The 20,154-nt window shown below is 35.7% G+C and overlaps 1 protein-coding gene across 1 annotated transcript in view; it reads left to right on the top strand.

The window, feature by feature from the left end:
• Positions 1 to 12,408, top strand: part of TMEM18 (transmembrane protein 18) — a 32,966-nt gene extending 20,558 nt beyond the window's left edge. The window contains exon 5 of the mRNA XM_053709733.1: positions 11,362 to 12,408. Within this exon, the coding sequence (XP_053565708.1) occupies positions 11,362 to 11,460 (99 nt within the window). The 3' untranslated portion in view covers positions 11,461 to 12,408. The remainder of the gene's footprint in view (positions 1 to 11,361) is intronic.
• Positions 12,409 to 20,154: the final 7,746 nt, after the last annotated feature.

Below are 20,154 nucleotides of genomic sequence, written 5' to 3' on the forward strand. Positions count from 1 at the left end.
TCTTAGCACTAGCGATTCTACAAGGGGTTAAACGCATATTTGAAGAATCACTTGGTATCCACAGAGAACTGTTGGTCCTTAGAAGAAACTGCCAGTGAGCCTATCAGGAGTGGCATTCTCAGCTGGGTTGTGCAACTGCCATTGCTGATTTGCTAATCAGCCTTTTTTGCTCAGTATACCAGCAGTTCTCTGCTGTTCCTGACCTGTACTTCAACTACAATTGTGCAACCGTTTGCAGGAGTAAAAATCATAGACTGTGCAAATCCAGACCTTAGTGTGTTGCACTTTCACAAAAATAAATCCAGTTCTGAAAATTCCCAAATGGCTTGCAGCCCCATGTTCGTCATTTGGATGGGCCCGAAATAGACTAATTCCTATGCCTAGTAATTTTTGCACTTCAGTGACCTTATTTATTTGCAATTGTATGTTATCTGTAATGTAATCATTGGGTCGGAAACAAAATGTGGGGTAATGCTTTAATGCCTGTTAAAATGTGTATACTACTGGTATAAATATATATATCCATAATGTCACTGACACTACTAGTATAATGATACATCTATAATGTCACTGACACTACTAGTATAATGATACATCTGTAATGTCACTGACACTACTAGTATAATGATACATCTGTAATGTCACTGAATCTACTAGTATAATGATACATCTGTAATGTCACTGACACTACTAGTATAATGATACATCTATAATGTCACTGACACTACTAGTATAATGATACATCTATAATGTCACTGACACTACTAGTATAATGATACATCTATAATGTCACTGACACTACTAGTATAATGATACATCTATAATGTCACTGACACTACTAGTATAATGATACATCTGTAATGTCACTGACACTACTAGTATAATGATACATCTGTAATGTCACTGAATCTACTAGTATAATGATACATCTGTAATGTCACTGACACTACTAGTATAATGATACATCTATAATGTCACTGACACTACTAGTATAATGATACATCTATAATGTCACTGACACTACTAGTATAATGATACATCTATAATGTCACTGACACTACTAGTATAATGATACATCTATAATGTCACTGACACTACTAGTATAATGATACATCTGTAATGTCACTGACACTACTAGTATAATGATACATCTGTAATGTCACTGAATCTACTAGTATAATGATACATCTGTAATGTCACTGACACTACTAGTATAATGATACATCTATAATGTCACTGACACTACTAGTATAATGATACATCTATAATGTCACTGACACTACTAGTATAATGATACATCTATAATGTCACTGACACTACTAGTATAATGATACATCTGTAATGTCACTGACACTACTAGTATAATGATACATCTATAATGTCACTGACACTACTAGTATAATGATACATCTGTAATGTCACTGACACTACTAGTATAATGATACATCTGTAATGTCACTGAATCTACTAGTATAATGATACATCTATAATGTCACTGACACTACTAGTATAATGATACATCTGTAATGTCACTGACACTACTAGTATAATGATACATCTGTAATGTCACTGAATCTACTAGTATAATGATACAATGATATGTCACTGACACTACTAGTATAATGATACATCTATAATGTCACTGACACTACTAGTATAATGATACAATGATATGTCACTGACACTACTTTTATAATGATATGTCACTGACACTACTGGTATAAGCATACACAAATAACCTATCTATAGATAGGTATACAGAGAAAATGCTGTAAGCACAAGGAACATACAGTGTATATTAAAATTTTACTTTTATTCAGTTATTAAAGGGACATAATACTCATATGCTAAATCACTTGAAAGTGATGCAGCATAGCTGTAAAAAGCTGATTAGAAAATATCACCTGAACATCTCTATGTAAAAGAGAAAGATATTTTACCTCAAAAGTTCCTCAGTAGCCACCTCCCATTGTAAAGGATTTCTAAGCAGCATTTTAGTGTGTTTGTCCTGGGACATCTGAAGGGACTAGCATCGTGAACTCTCATATTATTTCACCAATCAGGTAAAGGAAGCTTACTATGAAATCTCATGAGAGTTAAGTCAAATCTCATGAGATCACAGTAAGAGTTCATGACCTCAGCACTGCTGATGCTGATTGGCTGCTGTTCATTTCTTCATTTTTTTTAATTTTTTTACCTGCAGCTGGGAGCAGGTGAAGTATAACTTTTTACACATAACTGACTCTGCTGAGCTGAGGAGATTGTGAGGTAAAATATCTTCCTTTTTTACATAGAGATGCTCAGGTGATATTTTCCTGTCAGCTTTTTACAGTTATACTGCATCAGTTTCAAGTGATTTAGCATATGAGTATTATGTCCCTTTAAGTAAAAGACAGCTTTATTATACTCAGAAAAATGCTGTCATGAGACAATTAAAGAGACTTCTCTGCCGGGCAGCCAACAATTATTTACTAAGATGCTTGTTCTACTACTGAATAAAGGTTATAACTGGATAGATTTGTATAGTAAGCGGTGGCGCAATGTTGTTTGTGAAAGTCACTGCAGGGTCAAATTACGATTTAGTAACAATAATACGTTTAAACTATCGTCTTATATTAATATAATTGCTGAGCGGTGATAAATCACTATCAAATAGCCCCATAGGCAGATATCTTAAATCCCATAACCCATTTTTGGACAAACAAACATATAATTTAAGGCTGGACACAGACCGAGCAGAAAGCTTATTAAAATACACACACACAAAACCCCTGACGCAGTCGCGTTTCACATTACGCTTCCTCAGAGGGGGAGTGCTGTGCCACAAATTGACGATATTTATTTAAAGGGACACTGAACCCAAATTTTTTCTTTTCTGATTCAGATAGAGCATGCAATTTTAAGCAACTTTCTAATTTACTCCTATTATCACATTTTCTTCATTCTCTTGGTATGTTTATTTGAAAAGCAAGAATGTAAGTTTAGATGCCGGCCCATTTTTGGTGAACAACCTTGGTTGTCCTTGCTGATTGGACAGCACCAATTGCTTTCCATGGTCTTGAACCAAACATTTGCTGGATCCTTAGCTTAGATGCCTTCTTTTTCAAATAAAGATAGCAAGAGAACGAAGAAAAAATGATAATATAAGTAAATTAGAAAGTTGCTTAAAATTGCATGCTCTATCTGAATCATGAAAGAAAAAAATTTGGGTTCAGTGTCCCTTTAAACACGCCTACTTGGAGGTCAATAATACACATGATCTAAATCCCACTTTTAACTTAATTCTAGCTACTTACCTAGCTCTATTTTTCTCAATCACGCACAATTTATTCATACACAACATTCCATCAAATTTTATTACCTATTCCATAGCACTTATTGATAATTTTTTCCTTTTTTTATCAGCAATTTTTGCTTCACTTTCTTAGTCACTTGGTTTATTCTATTCTCTCCTACATAGATGAGCTATTTACTTATTTTAATTCATTTTATTTCACTTTAGTTGATACGAGTAAGTCACATAAGATAAGGCTTATTATGAATAACATGAAAAGACCCCGACGCATGTATAACTATATATTCGCTATATCTATCATCATATAGAGCATTTAAGATATCACGTCAAGCTTATCATTTCAAGATTTGTAATCAAACATGTCGCTTTTACATTACCAATACAAATGCTTTGCTAGACAAGCAAGCAGCTAGTCTGGGGCATTCTTTACTATGAATCTTTGTATCATTCTGATACTTAAATCTAATCTTCCATATTTTTTACCTAAAGAATAGCGAAACGGAATAGATATTGCCAGCAATTATCAATACAGCTCAATATGTCAAATAAGACACAATCATACACAGTCTCTCTCTGTTCTAAAGAAAACAATACATCTAAGTTTGTTTGAATTCTCTCAATTTATCATGACAGGTATGCAAGAAAGTTTCCCCTGCATGAGCCATGGCACTAGCATGTGGAGGCAAATCTTAATATAACTGGATTGAATACAACTATACATCAAATTCTTATCATATAATATAATAGCAAACTGGCAACTGTATTGTATATAAACATCGTTATTAGATGTGATAATCCTTCATATTCTAATAGCCAATCCAAATCGTTCTCCAGTCACATCACAACAGGTGTGTACGTTTTTCCCACATCAATACTACACATGACGATAACAGCAGTAAATCTTTGATTGGTAGAATACAATATGATAGAAGCCAATCATAGCTCTGGGTACGTTCTGACCCCCAAGTAGGCTTGTTTCTAACTTGCATAAATATCGTCAATTTGCGGCCCGGCACACCCCCTCTGAGGAAACGTAATTTTAAACGTGACCGCATCAGGGTTTTTGTGTGTGTGTATTTTAATCAACTCTCTGCTCGGTCTGTGTCCAGCCTTAAATCATATGTTTGTTCGTCCAAAAATGGGTTATGGGATTTAAGATATCTGCCTAAGGGGCTATTTGATAGTGATTTATCACCGCTCAGCAATTATATTAATATAAGACAATAGTCTAAACTTATTATTGTTACTCAATCATTGTAATTTGAGCCTGCAGGGACTTTCACAAACATCATTGCCCCTGCTTACTATATAAATCTATCCCTAGTTATAACCTTTATTCAGTAGTAGAAAAAGAATCTTAGTAAATAATTGTTGGCTGCTCGGCAGAGAAGTGTTTTTAATTGTCTCATGGCAGCATTTTTCTGAGTATAATAAAGCTGTCTTTTACTTAATAACTGAATAAAAGTTACATTTTAATATACACTGTATGTTCCTTGTGCTTACAGCATTTTCTCAGTGTGTACATATCTATAAATAGTGTATTTGTGTATGCTTATACAAAAATTATGCTTTAGCACACTTTTGGATGTTGACTCCTTAAATACATAAGATAATTCAGACAAACAAGTCTGCCCAAAATAGATAAAAATCAGTGTTTCCCAGGACCATTTTTCTCTTTACTGCTGGTATAATGATACAATGATATGTCACTGACACTACTGGTGTAATGATACAATGATATAATGTCACTGACACTACTGGTATAATGATACATCCGTAATGTTATTCACACTGCTGGTATAATGATACAATGATATAATGTCACTGACACTGCTGGTATAATGATACAATTATATAATGTCACTGACACTACTGGTGTAATGATACAATGATATGTTACTTACACTACTGGTGTAATGATACAATGATATGTCACTGACACTACTGGTGTAATGATACAATGATATAATGTCACTGACACTACTGGTATAATGATACATCCGTAATGTTATTCACACTGCTGGTATAAAGATACAATGATATAATGTCACTGACACTACTGGTATAATGATACATTCGTAATGTTATTCACACTGCTGGTATAATGATACAATGATATAATGTCACTGACACTGCTGGTATAATGATACAATTATATAATGCCACTGACACTACTGGTGTAATGATACAATGATATGTTACTTACACTACTGGTGTAATGATACAATGATATGTCACTGACACTACTGGTGTAATGATACAATGATATAATGTCACTGACACTACTGGTATAATGATACATCCGTAATGTTATTCACACTGCTGGTATAAAGATACAATGATATAATGTCACTGACACTGCTGGTATAATGATACAATTATATAATGTCACTGACACTACTGGTGTAATGATACAATGATATGTTACTTACACTACTGGTGTAATGATACAATGATATGTCACTGTCACTACTGGTATAATGATACAATGATATGTTACTTACACTACTGGTGTAATGATATAATGTTACTGACACTACTGGTATAATGATACATCCGTAATGTTACTGACACTACTGGTATAATGATACAATGATATGTTACTTACACTACTGGTGTAATGATACAATGATATAATGTCACTGACACTACTGGTGTAATGATATGTCACTGACACTACTGGTATAATGATATAATGCCACTGACACAAACACAGTGCAAGAGCACTTCATGTGTTCCTGTGCAAAAGTGAACATTATATACGTGTATGCATTTTGTGATTGGCTGATGGCTGTCACATGATACAAGGTAAGGGAAAATTGGATTAGCTATGAAAATATTCCACTGCCCATTTCAAATTCGAAGTGCTATTGTATTGTCTTTTTATTGTGTATTTGTTAATTATTACATTCTACTATATTTAGTGGTCTTTTAAAATATTTTAATATACATTTAGAGTTGGCATTCTATAGAGGGCTGAAGTCTATATTTTAAAGGAAAATTATCTGTGTAAAATATAAATCTATTTTGTTAGAGCTTTTTTTTCAATGTTTAACAAGTCTTTCTTTTCCACTATGTCTTTCACTCCTTCTAAAGGGTTAAAAATGTACTTATAGTTGAACTCCTGAAATACCACCATTCTGTTCAAGATAAGGGTATGGTATGTGATTGGAGCATACACAAGTATGCCGGCCCTGATTGGTTCACAAGCTTTATCATCTGTAGTTGGCACTTTGCAGGATTTAGTAAAGAAAGGAATTTGTTAAAAAATAAAATGCTCTAAATAAACTGTTTCAGAACATACAGTATCCCACAAAAGTGAGTACACCCCTCACATTTTTGTAAATATTTTATTATATCTTTTCATGTGACAACACTTAAGATATTAAACTTTTCTACAATGTAAAGTAGTGAGTGTACAGCCTGTATAACAGTGTAAATTTGCTGCCCCCTCCAAAATAACTCAACGCATAGCCATTAATGTCTAAACCGTTGGCAACAAAAGTGAGTACACCCCTAAGTGGAATACTGGAGATGTATTCACCACATAAATAATACTGTGGTCAATACATCTAGTCACAAACTGTCTGCACAAGAAATAAACATGCTAAACAAAGGCTTGTCGTTTTGCCCAATGGTTGACACTGACTTTTTCGAGCTTGATAAAGATCTACATAGATTGTACCATAATATTAAATTGAAAATATGGCATTCCCTAAAAGTTAAAGGTAGTTTCGCCCTTTTGACTACACTGAAGAGCAACAATGGTCCTTGAAAGAATTGGGTTTATATATAAAAAAAAAGAAAAAAGTTATTTTTACCCTGTTAATGACCACAGTATGAAAACATTTACTAAACTGGTAAATAAGGAAATGTGTGAATTGAAAGCTAAAGTTAAACATGACAACATTGCTGGTAAACATGGCTTAAGGGGCAATAAGAATTTTACTAAAACCGATAGACAGTCATTAATGAGTCTCAGAAAAAACACCAATATTATACTGAAGGGGGCCGATAAGGGAGGTGCCACGTTGGTACTTGATGAAGATTATTATATCTCTGAAATCACTTTACAACTTAATGACGCTGAGATTTATGAGGTTTTGTATTTGTATTTGCTGAAATACAAAAAGAAATTAAAACTGTCTTGGACAGAGGCCTAGCACAAGGGCATATAGATAAACAACTAATGGATTATTTAATTAGCAAAACCCCTAGGACACCAATATTTTATACAGTACCCAAGATTCATAAAGATGTTGAAAGACCACCGGGTAGGCCTATAGTCTTTAATAGCGCCAAATTTTTGGATAAGGTGTTACAGCCAGAGGTTATTAAGATGTCATAATATTTAAAAGATAAAGGCTAGAAATCTACAGTTAAACTCTGATAAATGTATCCTCTATACTATGGACGTAAAAAGTCTGTACACGGCCATAAAATATGAAACAGGAATAGGCATCAAAGTAAAGAACCTTAAAATGAATAAGGGATATACTGACTCTAAGTGTGATTTCATTGAGAACCTGTTAAGATTGGTATAATGTTGGAATTTATTTTTTATTTCAAGATACCTTGTATGTTCAAAGAAAGGGTACAGCTATGGGGTCCAATGTCGGTCCATCATATGCCAATCTATAAATGAATTTGAGGAACGTGTTGTCTATGAAAATAATATCTTTAAAGAAATGGGTGCAGTTTGGTGGCGCTTCATAGATGACGTCTTTGGCATATTGTGGGGTGACATTGGATCCCATAATAAGTTTGTTAGAGAACTCGACACTGCAGTGAGGGGGTTGGAATTTTCGGTGACTTACAGCGAGGAGTCGGTGTCCTTTTTAGACACAGTAGTATACAAAAAGGGAAACGCATTTGGTCTCCATACTAAACAAACTGATAGAAATATATTGTTGCATTATGACAGCTTCCATCTCAAAAAACTCAAAGATTCACTTCCTAAAAGTCAGCTACTGAGGGTAAAAAGGATAGTGAGTGAGGAAAGTAAATAGAGCTGCAACAACTAATCGTCATAATCGATAATCGATTATGAAAATGGTTGTCAACGAATCTCATAATCGATTAGTTGGTTTGCAATTAGTTGGTCTGTACGCAACACCAGCTGCTTCACTCTGATGAGCTCCTGCACAGGGTATTGTGTTTTATGGTTATGCCCTTAGCCTAAAGGACGTCTACAGACGTTTACTTTTTCAGGACACTAAGTTTACAATTACTCCTGGCTTATGTGCAACCCAGATATAATAGTCTATCATTTGGATTGTTGCATTTCAATGCAAAGTTTCTGAAAGAGTGAATAAGAGAATGTTAAAAACAGTGATAGTCTACCTGTTTCTAGTTCTAACTCTTTTCAAACAGTTTGCGGTTTTGTTCTACTTAATTATAAAACTGTGTTCTGCTGCTTAAAAATTGGACAAACAGTTGTGTTAATGTAAAGTTTTAGAGGCCCATTTATCAAGCTCCATATGGAGCTTGTAGGCCTGTGTTTCTGGCGAGTCTTCAGACTCGCCAGAAACAGCAGTTATGAAGCAGTGGTCTAAAGACCGCTGCTCCAGCAGACGGACAGGAATCGCCACAATTCAACCTGATCGAGTACGATCAGGTTGATTGACACCTCCCTGCTCTTGAGAGCTGCTGGTACAATGCTGAATACGGAGAGCGTATTGCTCTCCGCATTCAGCGAGGTCTTGCGGACCTGATCCGCACTGTGGGATCAGGTCCGCAAGACCTTTGATACATATAGGCCTCTATGTCTGAAGTTGATATTTGTAACACTCAGTATGTGGATTTTATTTAAAATGTAGGAAACTATTATTGATTCTTTTTTTTTTTTATCCGATTAGTCGATTAATCGAAAAAAATATGAAAATAATCATTAGTTGCAGCCCTAAAAGTAAAATTGATCTCAGACTTAAAGAAATGCAACAAAAATTCATTAAGAGGGGATATCACAGGAATTTGTTGAAAGAAAAAATTGAGAGATCAACATGGGGGGGGGGGTTACACAAAAGAAAAAGGATGAAACCAAACGTATGGTGTTTGTAACACAATTTAATCCCCTCAGTCAGGAAATCCAGGGGATAGTAAATAAACATTGGAGTATACTACAGGATTGCCATGAGGACGTTCCTGAATTTAAAGCACCTCCTCTCCTAACATATAGAAGAGTAAAAAATCTGAGGGACCACCTAGTGAGTACCAATATAGGATCTAAACGTAAATTAGAAGAAACACATATTGGTAGGAAAGTGACGGGCAGCTACCCCTGCCTTAGCTGTATGAGCTCTAGCTCTATCATTAAAGGGGATTCCTTCCATCATCCCCACAATCGGAAAAAGTACACCATTAACAATTTCTTTACATGTGATTCAAAGTTCTTTATTTATTTGATCAAATGCCCTTGTTCTCTAATCTACTTAGGTGAAACTACCAGGAAATTAAGGGATAGATTGAGCCAGCACAGGTCTAACATCAGAAGCGGTAATTTAGAGGCACCACTATCAGCACATTTCATTGATAAAGGACACAATATTATAGAGATGCAATGGATACATAGATTGGAAAAACTTAGACCCAAGGGCCTTAGTAAAGATTACGATCTAACTGTATTTTTTTAATGTGGTATGAGTTTTTACTATAGGCCTTAATATCCAGAATTTATTCCTCTTTAGAGCAAATGTCCAACAGTATATGCTTTTGTTTGGATTGTGTTTTGTTTTTAAATGTGTATAAATATCTTTTACATATTTTGTTAATTGGCTATAGAAGTAAATGTGGAAAGGAATTTACATTGCAAGGCATAAAGATAGATGTCGTGTATTGCCATAGTTACTTATAGAATCCAGTAGATGGCAGTAGATACTAAGAAGTAGAGTATCTGGCACCAAAATGCCTTTAAAAGTTGTTTGTAAAAGATTGCACAAATTGTATGATTAAGGGGGTAACCCCCGAAACGTCACCATTTCGTTTTACACTGTTCCTAATAAAGTGAACTTTTACTATAGTGCTGTGGACCATCCATTGATTGATTGATTATCTGTTAGGGAAGCTAGGCAACAACCCCAGGTCTTCACGAGCACATTAAAATCCACCAGTGGCTGTATCATTAGGGGAATTACTAAATTCCAAGATGGCGGCGCCCAGTGTGAAGGTGCAGTGCTTCACTAATAGCTAAAATAAGATAGTGGCTTTAAAGAGAGCTGCAGTCTAAAGAGGAAAAACAATAGCATGGTAAGCACTAACTGTGCTACTGTAGTTATACCTAGCAATTTAAAGTTTGCAAGGTTTTGGAGAGAAAAAAGCTGCCAAGAAATAATAAATATTAACCTTTTATTTAATTTCAATCATTTGGAACGGTAGAATTTAAGTTTCTATTAAACACAATTGCCAATAGGTGATTGTTGCTTCAGAGGCAGAGATCTGTGACTACTATTTATAATGCTAGTAGTTTGCAATACGTCCCTACGTGCGGCATAAAAACAGTACAACATTTAAACAACATCAATAACATATTTTAAATATTCCTAATGAGCAAACTATGATAAATGTTTTAAATGTTATTCTTTACTTATTTTTACTCTCTCTTATGGTTTAGAAAACCTTCACCAACTGTTTATGACTAAAAGAGATAGTGATGTAATGATTCAGATAGAGCATGCCATTTTAAACAACTTAATGTTCTTCTATTATCTAATTTTATTTCTTCACGTGGTATCTTTTGTTGAAAAGCATACCTAGGTACGTTTAATAGCAGTACTGTCTTTATATGCCTCTTGTCATTGGCTCACTCAATGTGTTTAGATAGCTCCCAGTTATGCATTGCTGCTCTTTGAACAAAGGATACCAAGAGAATAAAGCAAATTTGATAAGTTGGAAATTTGTTTAAAACTGTATGCGCTATCTGAATTATAAAAAGAAAATAATTTGATTTCATGTCCACGTGATGCCCAGTTTAGTTTTTCTTTGACTCATTGGCAATTATTAAGAGTAAATGTATATATATATTTTTTACTTTAACTTCAGTTGTGCTAATATTTTTGTCTTGTGTATAGGTTCACTGGGTGTATAAAACTTTGTCAGTGATGACAGAACTCAAAACCCTACAGAAGAAGCGAAAAGATGCCAGGGAGAAGCGTCTGAAAAAAGAATAGACTACCAAAAATGAGATGTATGCGAAGACTTATAATCTAACGTCAAATGTTTGTGTCCTCCCTTGTACTTCATGGCAGGAAACGGGTCTTAAAGGGAAAACTACATTTTTCTTTCATAATTCAGATAAAGCATGCAATTTTACAAATTTACTGATATCAAATTTTCTTTAACGTGGTATTCGGTGTTGAAAAACAGCGCCATAAGCTCAGGAGCGTGCACGTGTCTGGAGCACTATATGGCAGCTATTTCGAAAGAATGTTATCCATTTACAAAAGCTCTAGTTGACAGCACTATTTCCTGCCATGTAGTTCTCCAGGTGCCTACCTAGGTATCTCATCAACAAAGAATGCCATGGGAACGAAGCAAATTTGCTAATAGAAGTAAATTGGAAACTTTTAAAAATTGTTTGCTCTGTCTGATTCACAAAATAAACAGTTTGTGTTTGATATCGCTTTAAAGCAGTGTTTCTCAACCGCGGTCCTCAAGTACCCCCAACAGGCCATGTTTTCATTGTAGCTGAACTTGAGCACAGGTGTGATAAGATGATCCGTAACCATGGTTACTAACCTGCTTCACCCATCAGCTGATTATTTCACCTCTGCTCTCTTTCAGCTATAATGAAAACCTGGCCTGTTGGGGTATTTGAGGACCACGGTTGAGAAGCACTTCTCTAAAGGAACTTTATTACATTTTCAGAGTACTATGCTGAAATTTAGCTCATCAGCCTTAGTGTAAGGTTACCAGTCAAATAAACTGGCAAGATGTGTTCAGCACAGTGGTATGTTTAATGTCCTGGTGGGTATTCTGTTTTATAAAGAAGAAAACAATAATACTATTGTTTTTTCATTTATTTTTTAATTTAGCGATACAGTTTACATCTTTTATTAGTTTGACTATCTTGTTTACCTTTCAAAGTAAAATTAGTAAACCTCCGTTTTACAAAACAATCTCTTTTTTTCATTTAACTGCTTTTTTATATACAGTGTGTGTGTATACTGTGTGTGTGTGTGTATATATGTGTATATATATATATATATATATATATATATATATACACACACACACATATATACACACACATGTTTTTATCCTGTTAGTATAGTTTTTATATTTAAAAAAAAAAAAATTGCACCTACGCATGTCAAATACATTTTGCCATTGTTTGAAGGAATGTTGTACATGTTTCATTTTTTACGAATAAAGTACGAGTGTGCACTGCTTATTTATAAAAAAATGTTTGCTTTTCTTTCAAATCTGCTGCCATGGCTTTTGAAGATTTAGTCCAGGTTCTTTTTCTCAAACGTTCACAAGGTGAGGATTTTATATTTTCTCTAAAATCTGTTTGTTCGACATTGTATTTTTGTGAAGAAGAAATATTCTGCAAGTGGTTTAGTTCTATTGTATTATTTAAACAAAATGTTTGTCAAGGTAAAATAGTTCTATACTGTATTTTAAAATAAAAAGCAGTATGTAAGATAAAAGGGTTACTAAATGATCTCCCAGGCAGGCTGATCTTCTCAGACTGCAGTGTAGAGGATTAGAATATGAGACTTTTTAGACTTTTTTTTTTTTTTTTTTAAACAGGCAGCAGATATTTTTTTATAAACATTTTTTAGTTAGTAATGAAATAACTATATAAAATAAATAAAGGATAGAGGTGTAAATACTACTATGTTTCACGGTGCAGTCCTCAAAGCTAAATATAATAATAGACAAAAAATGAGAGACTCAAAGGATATACAATACTACCCTTTGAAAGAGAGGATATACAGCACTCTTAAAAAGAACAAAAATATATATATATATCACCTTCTGCAATATAGCAGAACCAGTGAGCATACAAACACTCGACATATTAACCTGTTTAAAATATAAGAGACAAAACGGTACCGCTGTCACTAATAAACTAAAGCCGTAAATACATTGCCTATTGAAAAATACAGTGTATACAGGTATGAACAATCAAACAAAACACATAGAAAACACTTTGCTGTTATTTCACAAGAGTAACAGTCCAGAACAAAAGTCCCAGAAAGAAAATGACTGCAGCAGATAGCTGCACACTAGATCAGTTACTCACATAACCCATCCATTCCACTTCAGGATTCCTTTCAGATGGCACCGCTCACAGTGAATTCCGATCACGTGACCGACGTCGCTGAAGAGGATCGGCTAGCCTCAGGGATTTGGTGAAGAAACGATGTGCTGTTATGAACTTGCCATAGGTTAAAACGGTCACATCTCTTCTGCTGATAGGATCTCCATTATAATGATAAGCTGTTTCCAAACTTTACGAAAAGGCAAATGCCACAAATACAAGCGGCAAGATCCAGTAAGCATCAAACATCAGGGATCATCATCTCCTAAGCACAATTCTTCATCTGTACTGTGTGTTCAGAAAACTCCTTTTCAGTAGCATAGGTTTACACTTTATCAGCTTCAAAGATGTATATACACATACAATAGGGCTGTTGGGTCATCTCACAAAACTTATCCTTTCTAGAGCCGCATATATCTTACATCACTGCATGCATCTAGGGACCATCTATCTACACCACAGATATTTCGTAGCTTGTCCCAACCTTTGTAGAACAACAGTTCTCCTGTAGATAATGTAGTGGTAAATCAGAAATGTCCTTAAGATAACAAAACACTACTCAGATGTCCATAGTGTAAGTACAGAAGTGCACATCATGCCAACGTACGTTTCACCTCACCAACAACTTGTGCATACAGGGGCCTCATCAGGGCATAACTTCTATCCAGTGATCTCCACCTTTTATAGCACCTGGATAATGCTTCAGGTTAATTATGCACCTGCTAATTAGTGTGGAACATTCCACCTTTAATTATTTCAATACAAGTATCAGCATTTTACTGTCACTTTTATTACAATATGTCAGAGGAGATTGGCAAATCCACCCCACCTTTAGAATGACCTAGGCTTAACTACTATAGTCAGAGCATTCTCTAGTTTTTATATATCTCGAAAAAATCTATATATCTGAGAAAAATATATATTACAGAAAAGATGCAAATTTGAATTTGTCATTTAGACCATTGGGGATTCTGGTAACAAGTCTAAAAATCCATCTCGCTTTTCCAAAAGGATTCCATTATTGTCACCACCTCTACTTGATGTGATGCCTTTGTCAATAGCGATGAATTTTAAAGAGTGTACCTCACTATTGTGAAATCGGGCAAAATGTCTGGCGACATTTGTGTCTCTAGCATATAAAATGTCGTCCCTGTGTTCTTGTATTCAATCTTTGTTTTTTCAACATAGAAAGTTTGGCAGGAACAACTTAACAAATGACGACTCCTGACTGAAAATTAAAGAAAAACCTTATATCGTAGAATTTTGACCCATCAACAGAGAATCTTTTGGTGCTATCTATAAATGTGCAATAGACACGCTGGCCACAAGGAAAGCTGCCTATTATTCCCTTATTTTTTTCTAAGTCAATCTGCTTCAGACGGCCCTTTAATAAACTGACTTTTAACTAGTTTATCTTTTAGGTTCTGGGCTTTTCTGGCTGCCATTTGGGGTCTATTTCTGCCAGCCTGTTTAATTCGGTCATCCATAGTTAAAAGATGCCAGTTTCTATTCAGAATCATGTGTAATCCATCCCATTGGCTATTAAAGGTAGAAATTAACCTAATTGGTCCTTTCTCTTTCTCCTTTTTTTTGTCATAAAGAATTGTATCTCTGGGCATACCTCTTGCTCTGTATATTCCCCTTTTGATACATCTTTTGGAGTATCCTCTTTTGAGGAATCTCTCCGCCATTTGGGCCGCATGAATATCAAATTTTGCCAGAGAGGAACAATTTCTCCTTAACCTAAGAAATTTTCCATAAGGGATCCCCCTAATCAGATGTTCAGGATGAATGCTTTGGGCATGCAAGATATTATTTGTTGCATTAGGTTCTCTAAAGTTCTCAGTCACGATACATTGGCCCTCTTTTTTTTTAATATCTTTTTCATTTGTTTCAAAAGTTAAAATTTTTTTTATCGGTTTTATTCAGGATTGAGACAAAATTGCTGAATTCTTCAGATGTGCCATCCCACAGGATGAGCACATCATCCACATATCGAATCCATAACTGAACATGGTCTTCCTTTATGTCACTATCATTACCGAAAACATCTAAAAGCTCCCATGCTACCAAATGTAAGCAGGCATAGGTGGGGGCACAAACTGCCCCCATCGCAGTTCCTCTCACTTGGCGGTAAAATCTACCGTCAAAGGAGAAAACATTCGCCTAGATTTAGAGTTCTGCGTTAGGGTTAAAAAGCAGCGTTAAGGGGTCCTAACGCTGCTTTTTAATGCCCGCAGGTATTTAGAGTCAGTCAGGAAAGGGTCTACCGTTCACTTTCTTTCCGCGACTCGAGGCTACCGCAGATCCGCTTACGTCAACTGTGTATCCTATCTTTTCTATGGGATTTGCCTAACGCTGGTATTACGAGTCTTGGAAGAAGTGAGCGGTACAGCCTCTACCGACAAGACTCCAACCGCAAAAAAAAGTCTGTAGTTAAGAGTTTTATGGGCTAACCCGGGAACATAAAGCTCTTAACTACTGTGCTATAAAGTACACTAACACCCATAAACTACCTATGAACCCCTAAACCGAGGCCCCCCCACATCTCAAACCCTATAATAATTTTTTTAACCCCTAAACTCCCGCTCCGGACACCGCCTCGACCTACATTATACCTATGAACCCCTAATCTGCTGCCCCTAACATCGCCGACACCTACATTATATTTATTACCCCCTAATCTGCCCCCCCCCCACGTCGCCGCCACCTACCTACACTTATTAACCACTAATCTGCCGACCGGACCTTGCCGCCACTATAATAAATGTATTAACCCCTAAACCGCTGCACTCCCGCCTGACAAACACTATAATAAAAACTAGGTACAATAGCTATTAAATAGTTATTAACTATTTAATAGCTACCTAGTTAAAATAATTACAAAATTACCTGTAAAATAAATCCTTACCTAAGTTACAATTACACCTAACACTACACTATCAATAAATTAATTAAATAAATTACCTACAATTATCTAAACTAAAATACAATTAAATAAACTAAACTATAGTACAAAAAATAACAAACACTAAATTACAAAAAAGACAAAAGAATTACAAGAAGTTTAAACTTATACCTAATCTAAGCCCCCTAATAAAATAAAAAAGCCCCCCAAAATAATAAAATGCCCTGCCCTATCCTAAATTAAAAAAGTAATCAGCTCTTTTACCAGCCCTTAAAAGGGCTTTTTGCGGGGAATTGCCCCAAAGTAATCAGTTTTTACCTGTAAATAAAAATACAACCCCCCAACATTAAAACCCACCACCCACATACCCCTACTCTAACCCACCCAAACCTCCCTTAAATAAACCTAACACTAACCCCCTGAAGATCTCCCTACCTTGAGTCGTCTTCACCCAGCCGAGCCGAATTCTTCATCCAAGCGGAGCAAGAAGAGGTCCTCCATCCGGTAGAAGTCTTCATCCAAGCGGGGCAGAAGAGGTCTTCCATCCGATTGAAGTGTTTATCCAAGCGGCATCTTCTATCTTCATCCATCCGGAGCGGCAGAATCCTGAAGACCTCTGACACGGAACATCCATCCTGGCCGACGACTGAACGACGAATGACTGTTCCTTTAAATGACGTCATCCAAGATGGCGTCCCTCAAATTCCGATTGGCTGATAGGATTGTATCAGCCAATCGGAATTAAGGTAGGAAAATTCTGATTGGCTGATTCAATCAGTCAATCAGATTGAAGTTCAATCCAATAGGCTGATCCAATCAGCCAATCGGATTGACCTCGCATTCTATTGGCTGTTCCGATCAGCCAATAGAATGCGAGGTCAATCCGATTGGCTGATTGAATCAGCCAATCAGAATTTTCCTACCTTAATTCAGATTGGCTGATAGAATCTTATCAGCCAATAGGAATTCGAGTGACTCCATCTTTGAACGACGAATGACGGTTCCTTTAAATGACGTCATCCGTCGTTGACCAGGATGGATGTTCCGCATCGGAGGTCTTCAGGATGCTGCCGCTCCGCTCCGGATGGATGAAGATAGAAGATGCCGCTTGGATAAACACTTCAATCGGATGGAAGACCTCTTCTGCCCCGCTTGGATGAAGACTTCTACCGGATGGAGGACCTCTTCTTGCTCCGCTTGGACAAAGAATTCGGCTCGGCTGGGTGAAGGTAGGGAGATCTTCAGGGGGTTAGTGTTTAGGTTTATTTAAGGGGGGTTTGGGTGGGTTAGAGTAGGGGTATGTGGGTGGTGGGTTTTAATGTTGGGGGGGTTGTATTTTTATTTACAGGTAAAAGAGCTGATTACTTTGGGGTAATGCCCCGCAAAAAGCCCTTTTAAGGGCTGGTAAAAGAGCTGATTACTTTTTTAATTTAGGATAGGGTAGGGCAATTTATTTTGGGGGGCTTTTTTATTTTATTAGGGGGCTTAGATTAGGTATAATTAGTTTAAACTTCTTGTAATTCTTTTTTATTTTTTGTAATTTAGTGTTTGTTATTTTTTGTACTATAGTTTAGTTTATTTAATTGTATTTTAGTTTAGATAATTGTAGGTAATTTATTGATAGTGTAGTGTTAGGTGTAATTGTAACTTAGGTAAGGATTTATTTTACAGGTAATTTTGTAATTATTTTAACTAGGTAGCTATTAAATAGTTATTAACTATTTAATAGCTATTGTACCTAGTTAAAATAAATACAAAGTTGCCTGTAAAATAAATATAAATCCTAAAATAGCTACAATGTAACTATTAGTTATATTGTAGCTATATTAGGGTTTATTTTATAGGTAAGTATTTAGTTTTAAATAGGAATAATTTATTTAATTATAGTAAATTTATTTAGATTAATTTAAATTATATTTAAGTTAGGGGGGTGTTAGGGTTAGACTTAGGTTTAGGGGTTAATAACTTTATTATAATAGCGGCGACGTTGGGGGCGGGAGATTAGGGGTTAATAATTGTAGGTAGGTGGCGGCGATGTTAAGAAGGGCAGATTAGGGGTTAATACAATTTATTATAGTGTTTGCTATTAGTTATATTGTAGCTATATTAGGGTTTATTTTATAGGTAAGTATTTAGTTTTAAATAGGAATAATTTATTTAATTATAGTAAATGTATTTAGATTAATTTAAATTATATTTAAGTTAGGGGGGTGTTAGGGTTAGACTTAGGTTTAGGGGTTAATAACTTTATTATAATAGCGGCGACGTTGGGGGCGGGAGATTAGGGGTTAATAATTGTAGGTAGGTGGCGGCGATGTTAAGAAGGGCAGATTAGGGGTTAATACAATTTATTATAGTGTTTGCTATTAGTTATATTGTAGCTATATTAGGGTTTATTTTATAGGTAAGTATTTAGTTTTAAATAGGAATAATTTATTTAAAGGGACACTGTAACCAAATTTTTTCCTTCTTGATTCAGATTGAGCATGAAATTTTAAGCAACTTTCTAATTTACTCCTATTTTCAATTTTTCTTCGTTCTCTTGCTATCATTATTTGAAAAAGAAGGTATCTAAGCTTTTTTTTAGTTTCAGTACTCCGGACAGCACTTTTTTATTGGTGGATGAATTTATCCACCAATCAGCAAGGACAACCCAGGTTGTTCACCAAAAATGGGCCGGCATCTAAACTTACATTCTTGCATTTCAAATAAAGATACCAAGAGAATGAAGAAAATTTGCTAATAGGAGTAAATTAGAAAGATGCTTAAAATGTCATGCTCAATCTGAATCACAAAAGAAATTATTTGGTTACATTGTCCCTTTAATTATAGTAAATTTATTTAGATTAATTTAAATTATATTTAAATTAGGGGGGATTAGGGTTAGGATTAGGGGTTAATAACTTTATTATAGTAGCGGCGACGTTGGGGGCGGGAGATTAGGGGTTAATAATTGTAGGTAGGTGGCGCGATGTTAGTGAGGGCAGATTAGGGGTTAATACAATTTATTATAGTGTTTGCCAGGCGGGAGTGCGGCGGTTTAGGGGTTAATACATTTATTATACTGGCGGCGAGGTCCGGTCGGCAGATTAGGAGTTTAATAATAAGTGTAGGCAGGTGGCTGCGACGTTGGGGGGGACAGATTAGGGGTTAATAAATATAATATAGGTGTCGGAAATGTTAGGGGCAGTAGATTAGGGGTTCATAGCTATAATGTAGGTAGTGGCGGTGTACGGAGTGGCAGATTAGGGGTTAATAATATAATGTAGGTGTCAGCAATAGCGGGAGCAGCAAATTAGAGGTTAATAAGTGTAAGGTTAGGGGTGTTTAGACGCGGGGTTCATGTTAGGGTGTTAGGTGCAGACTTAGAAACTGTTTCCCCATAGGAAACAATGGGGCTGCGTTAGGAGCTAAACGCTGCTTTTTTGCAGGTGTTAGGTTTTTTTTCAGCCAGCTCAGCCCCATTGTTTCCTATGGGGATATCGTGCACGAGCACGTTTTTCCAGCTTACAGCTACAGTAGGCAACGCTGGTATTGAGGGTTGAAGTGGAACTAAGTTATACTCAACGCTCCCTTTGTTGTCTTTAGGGTGCGCTGCAAAAAAAAGGAGCGTTAGCACCGCGGGTCTTTACCGACAAAACTCTAAATCTAGGCGATTGTTTTCTAAGATAAATTTCAAAAGTGACC

Source organism: Bombina bombina, chromosome 4, assembly GCF_027579735.1.
Source record: "Bombina bombina isolate aBomBom1 chromosome 4, aBomBom1.pri, whole genome shotgun sequence".
Taxonomy (NCBI): Eukaryota; Metazoa; Chordata; class Amphibia; order Anura; family Bombinatoridae; genus Bombina; species Bombina bombina.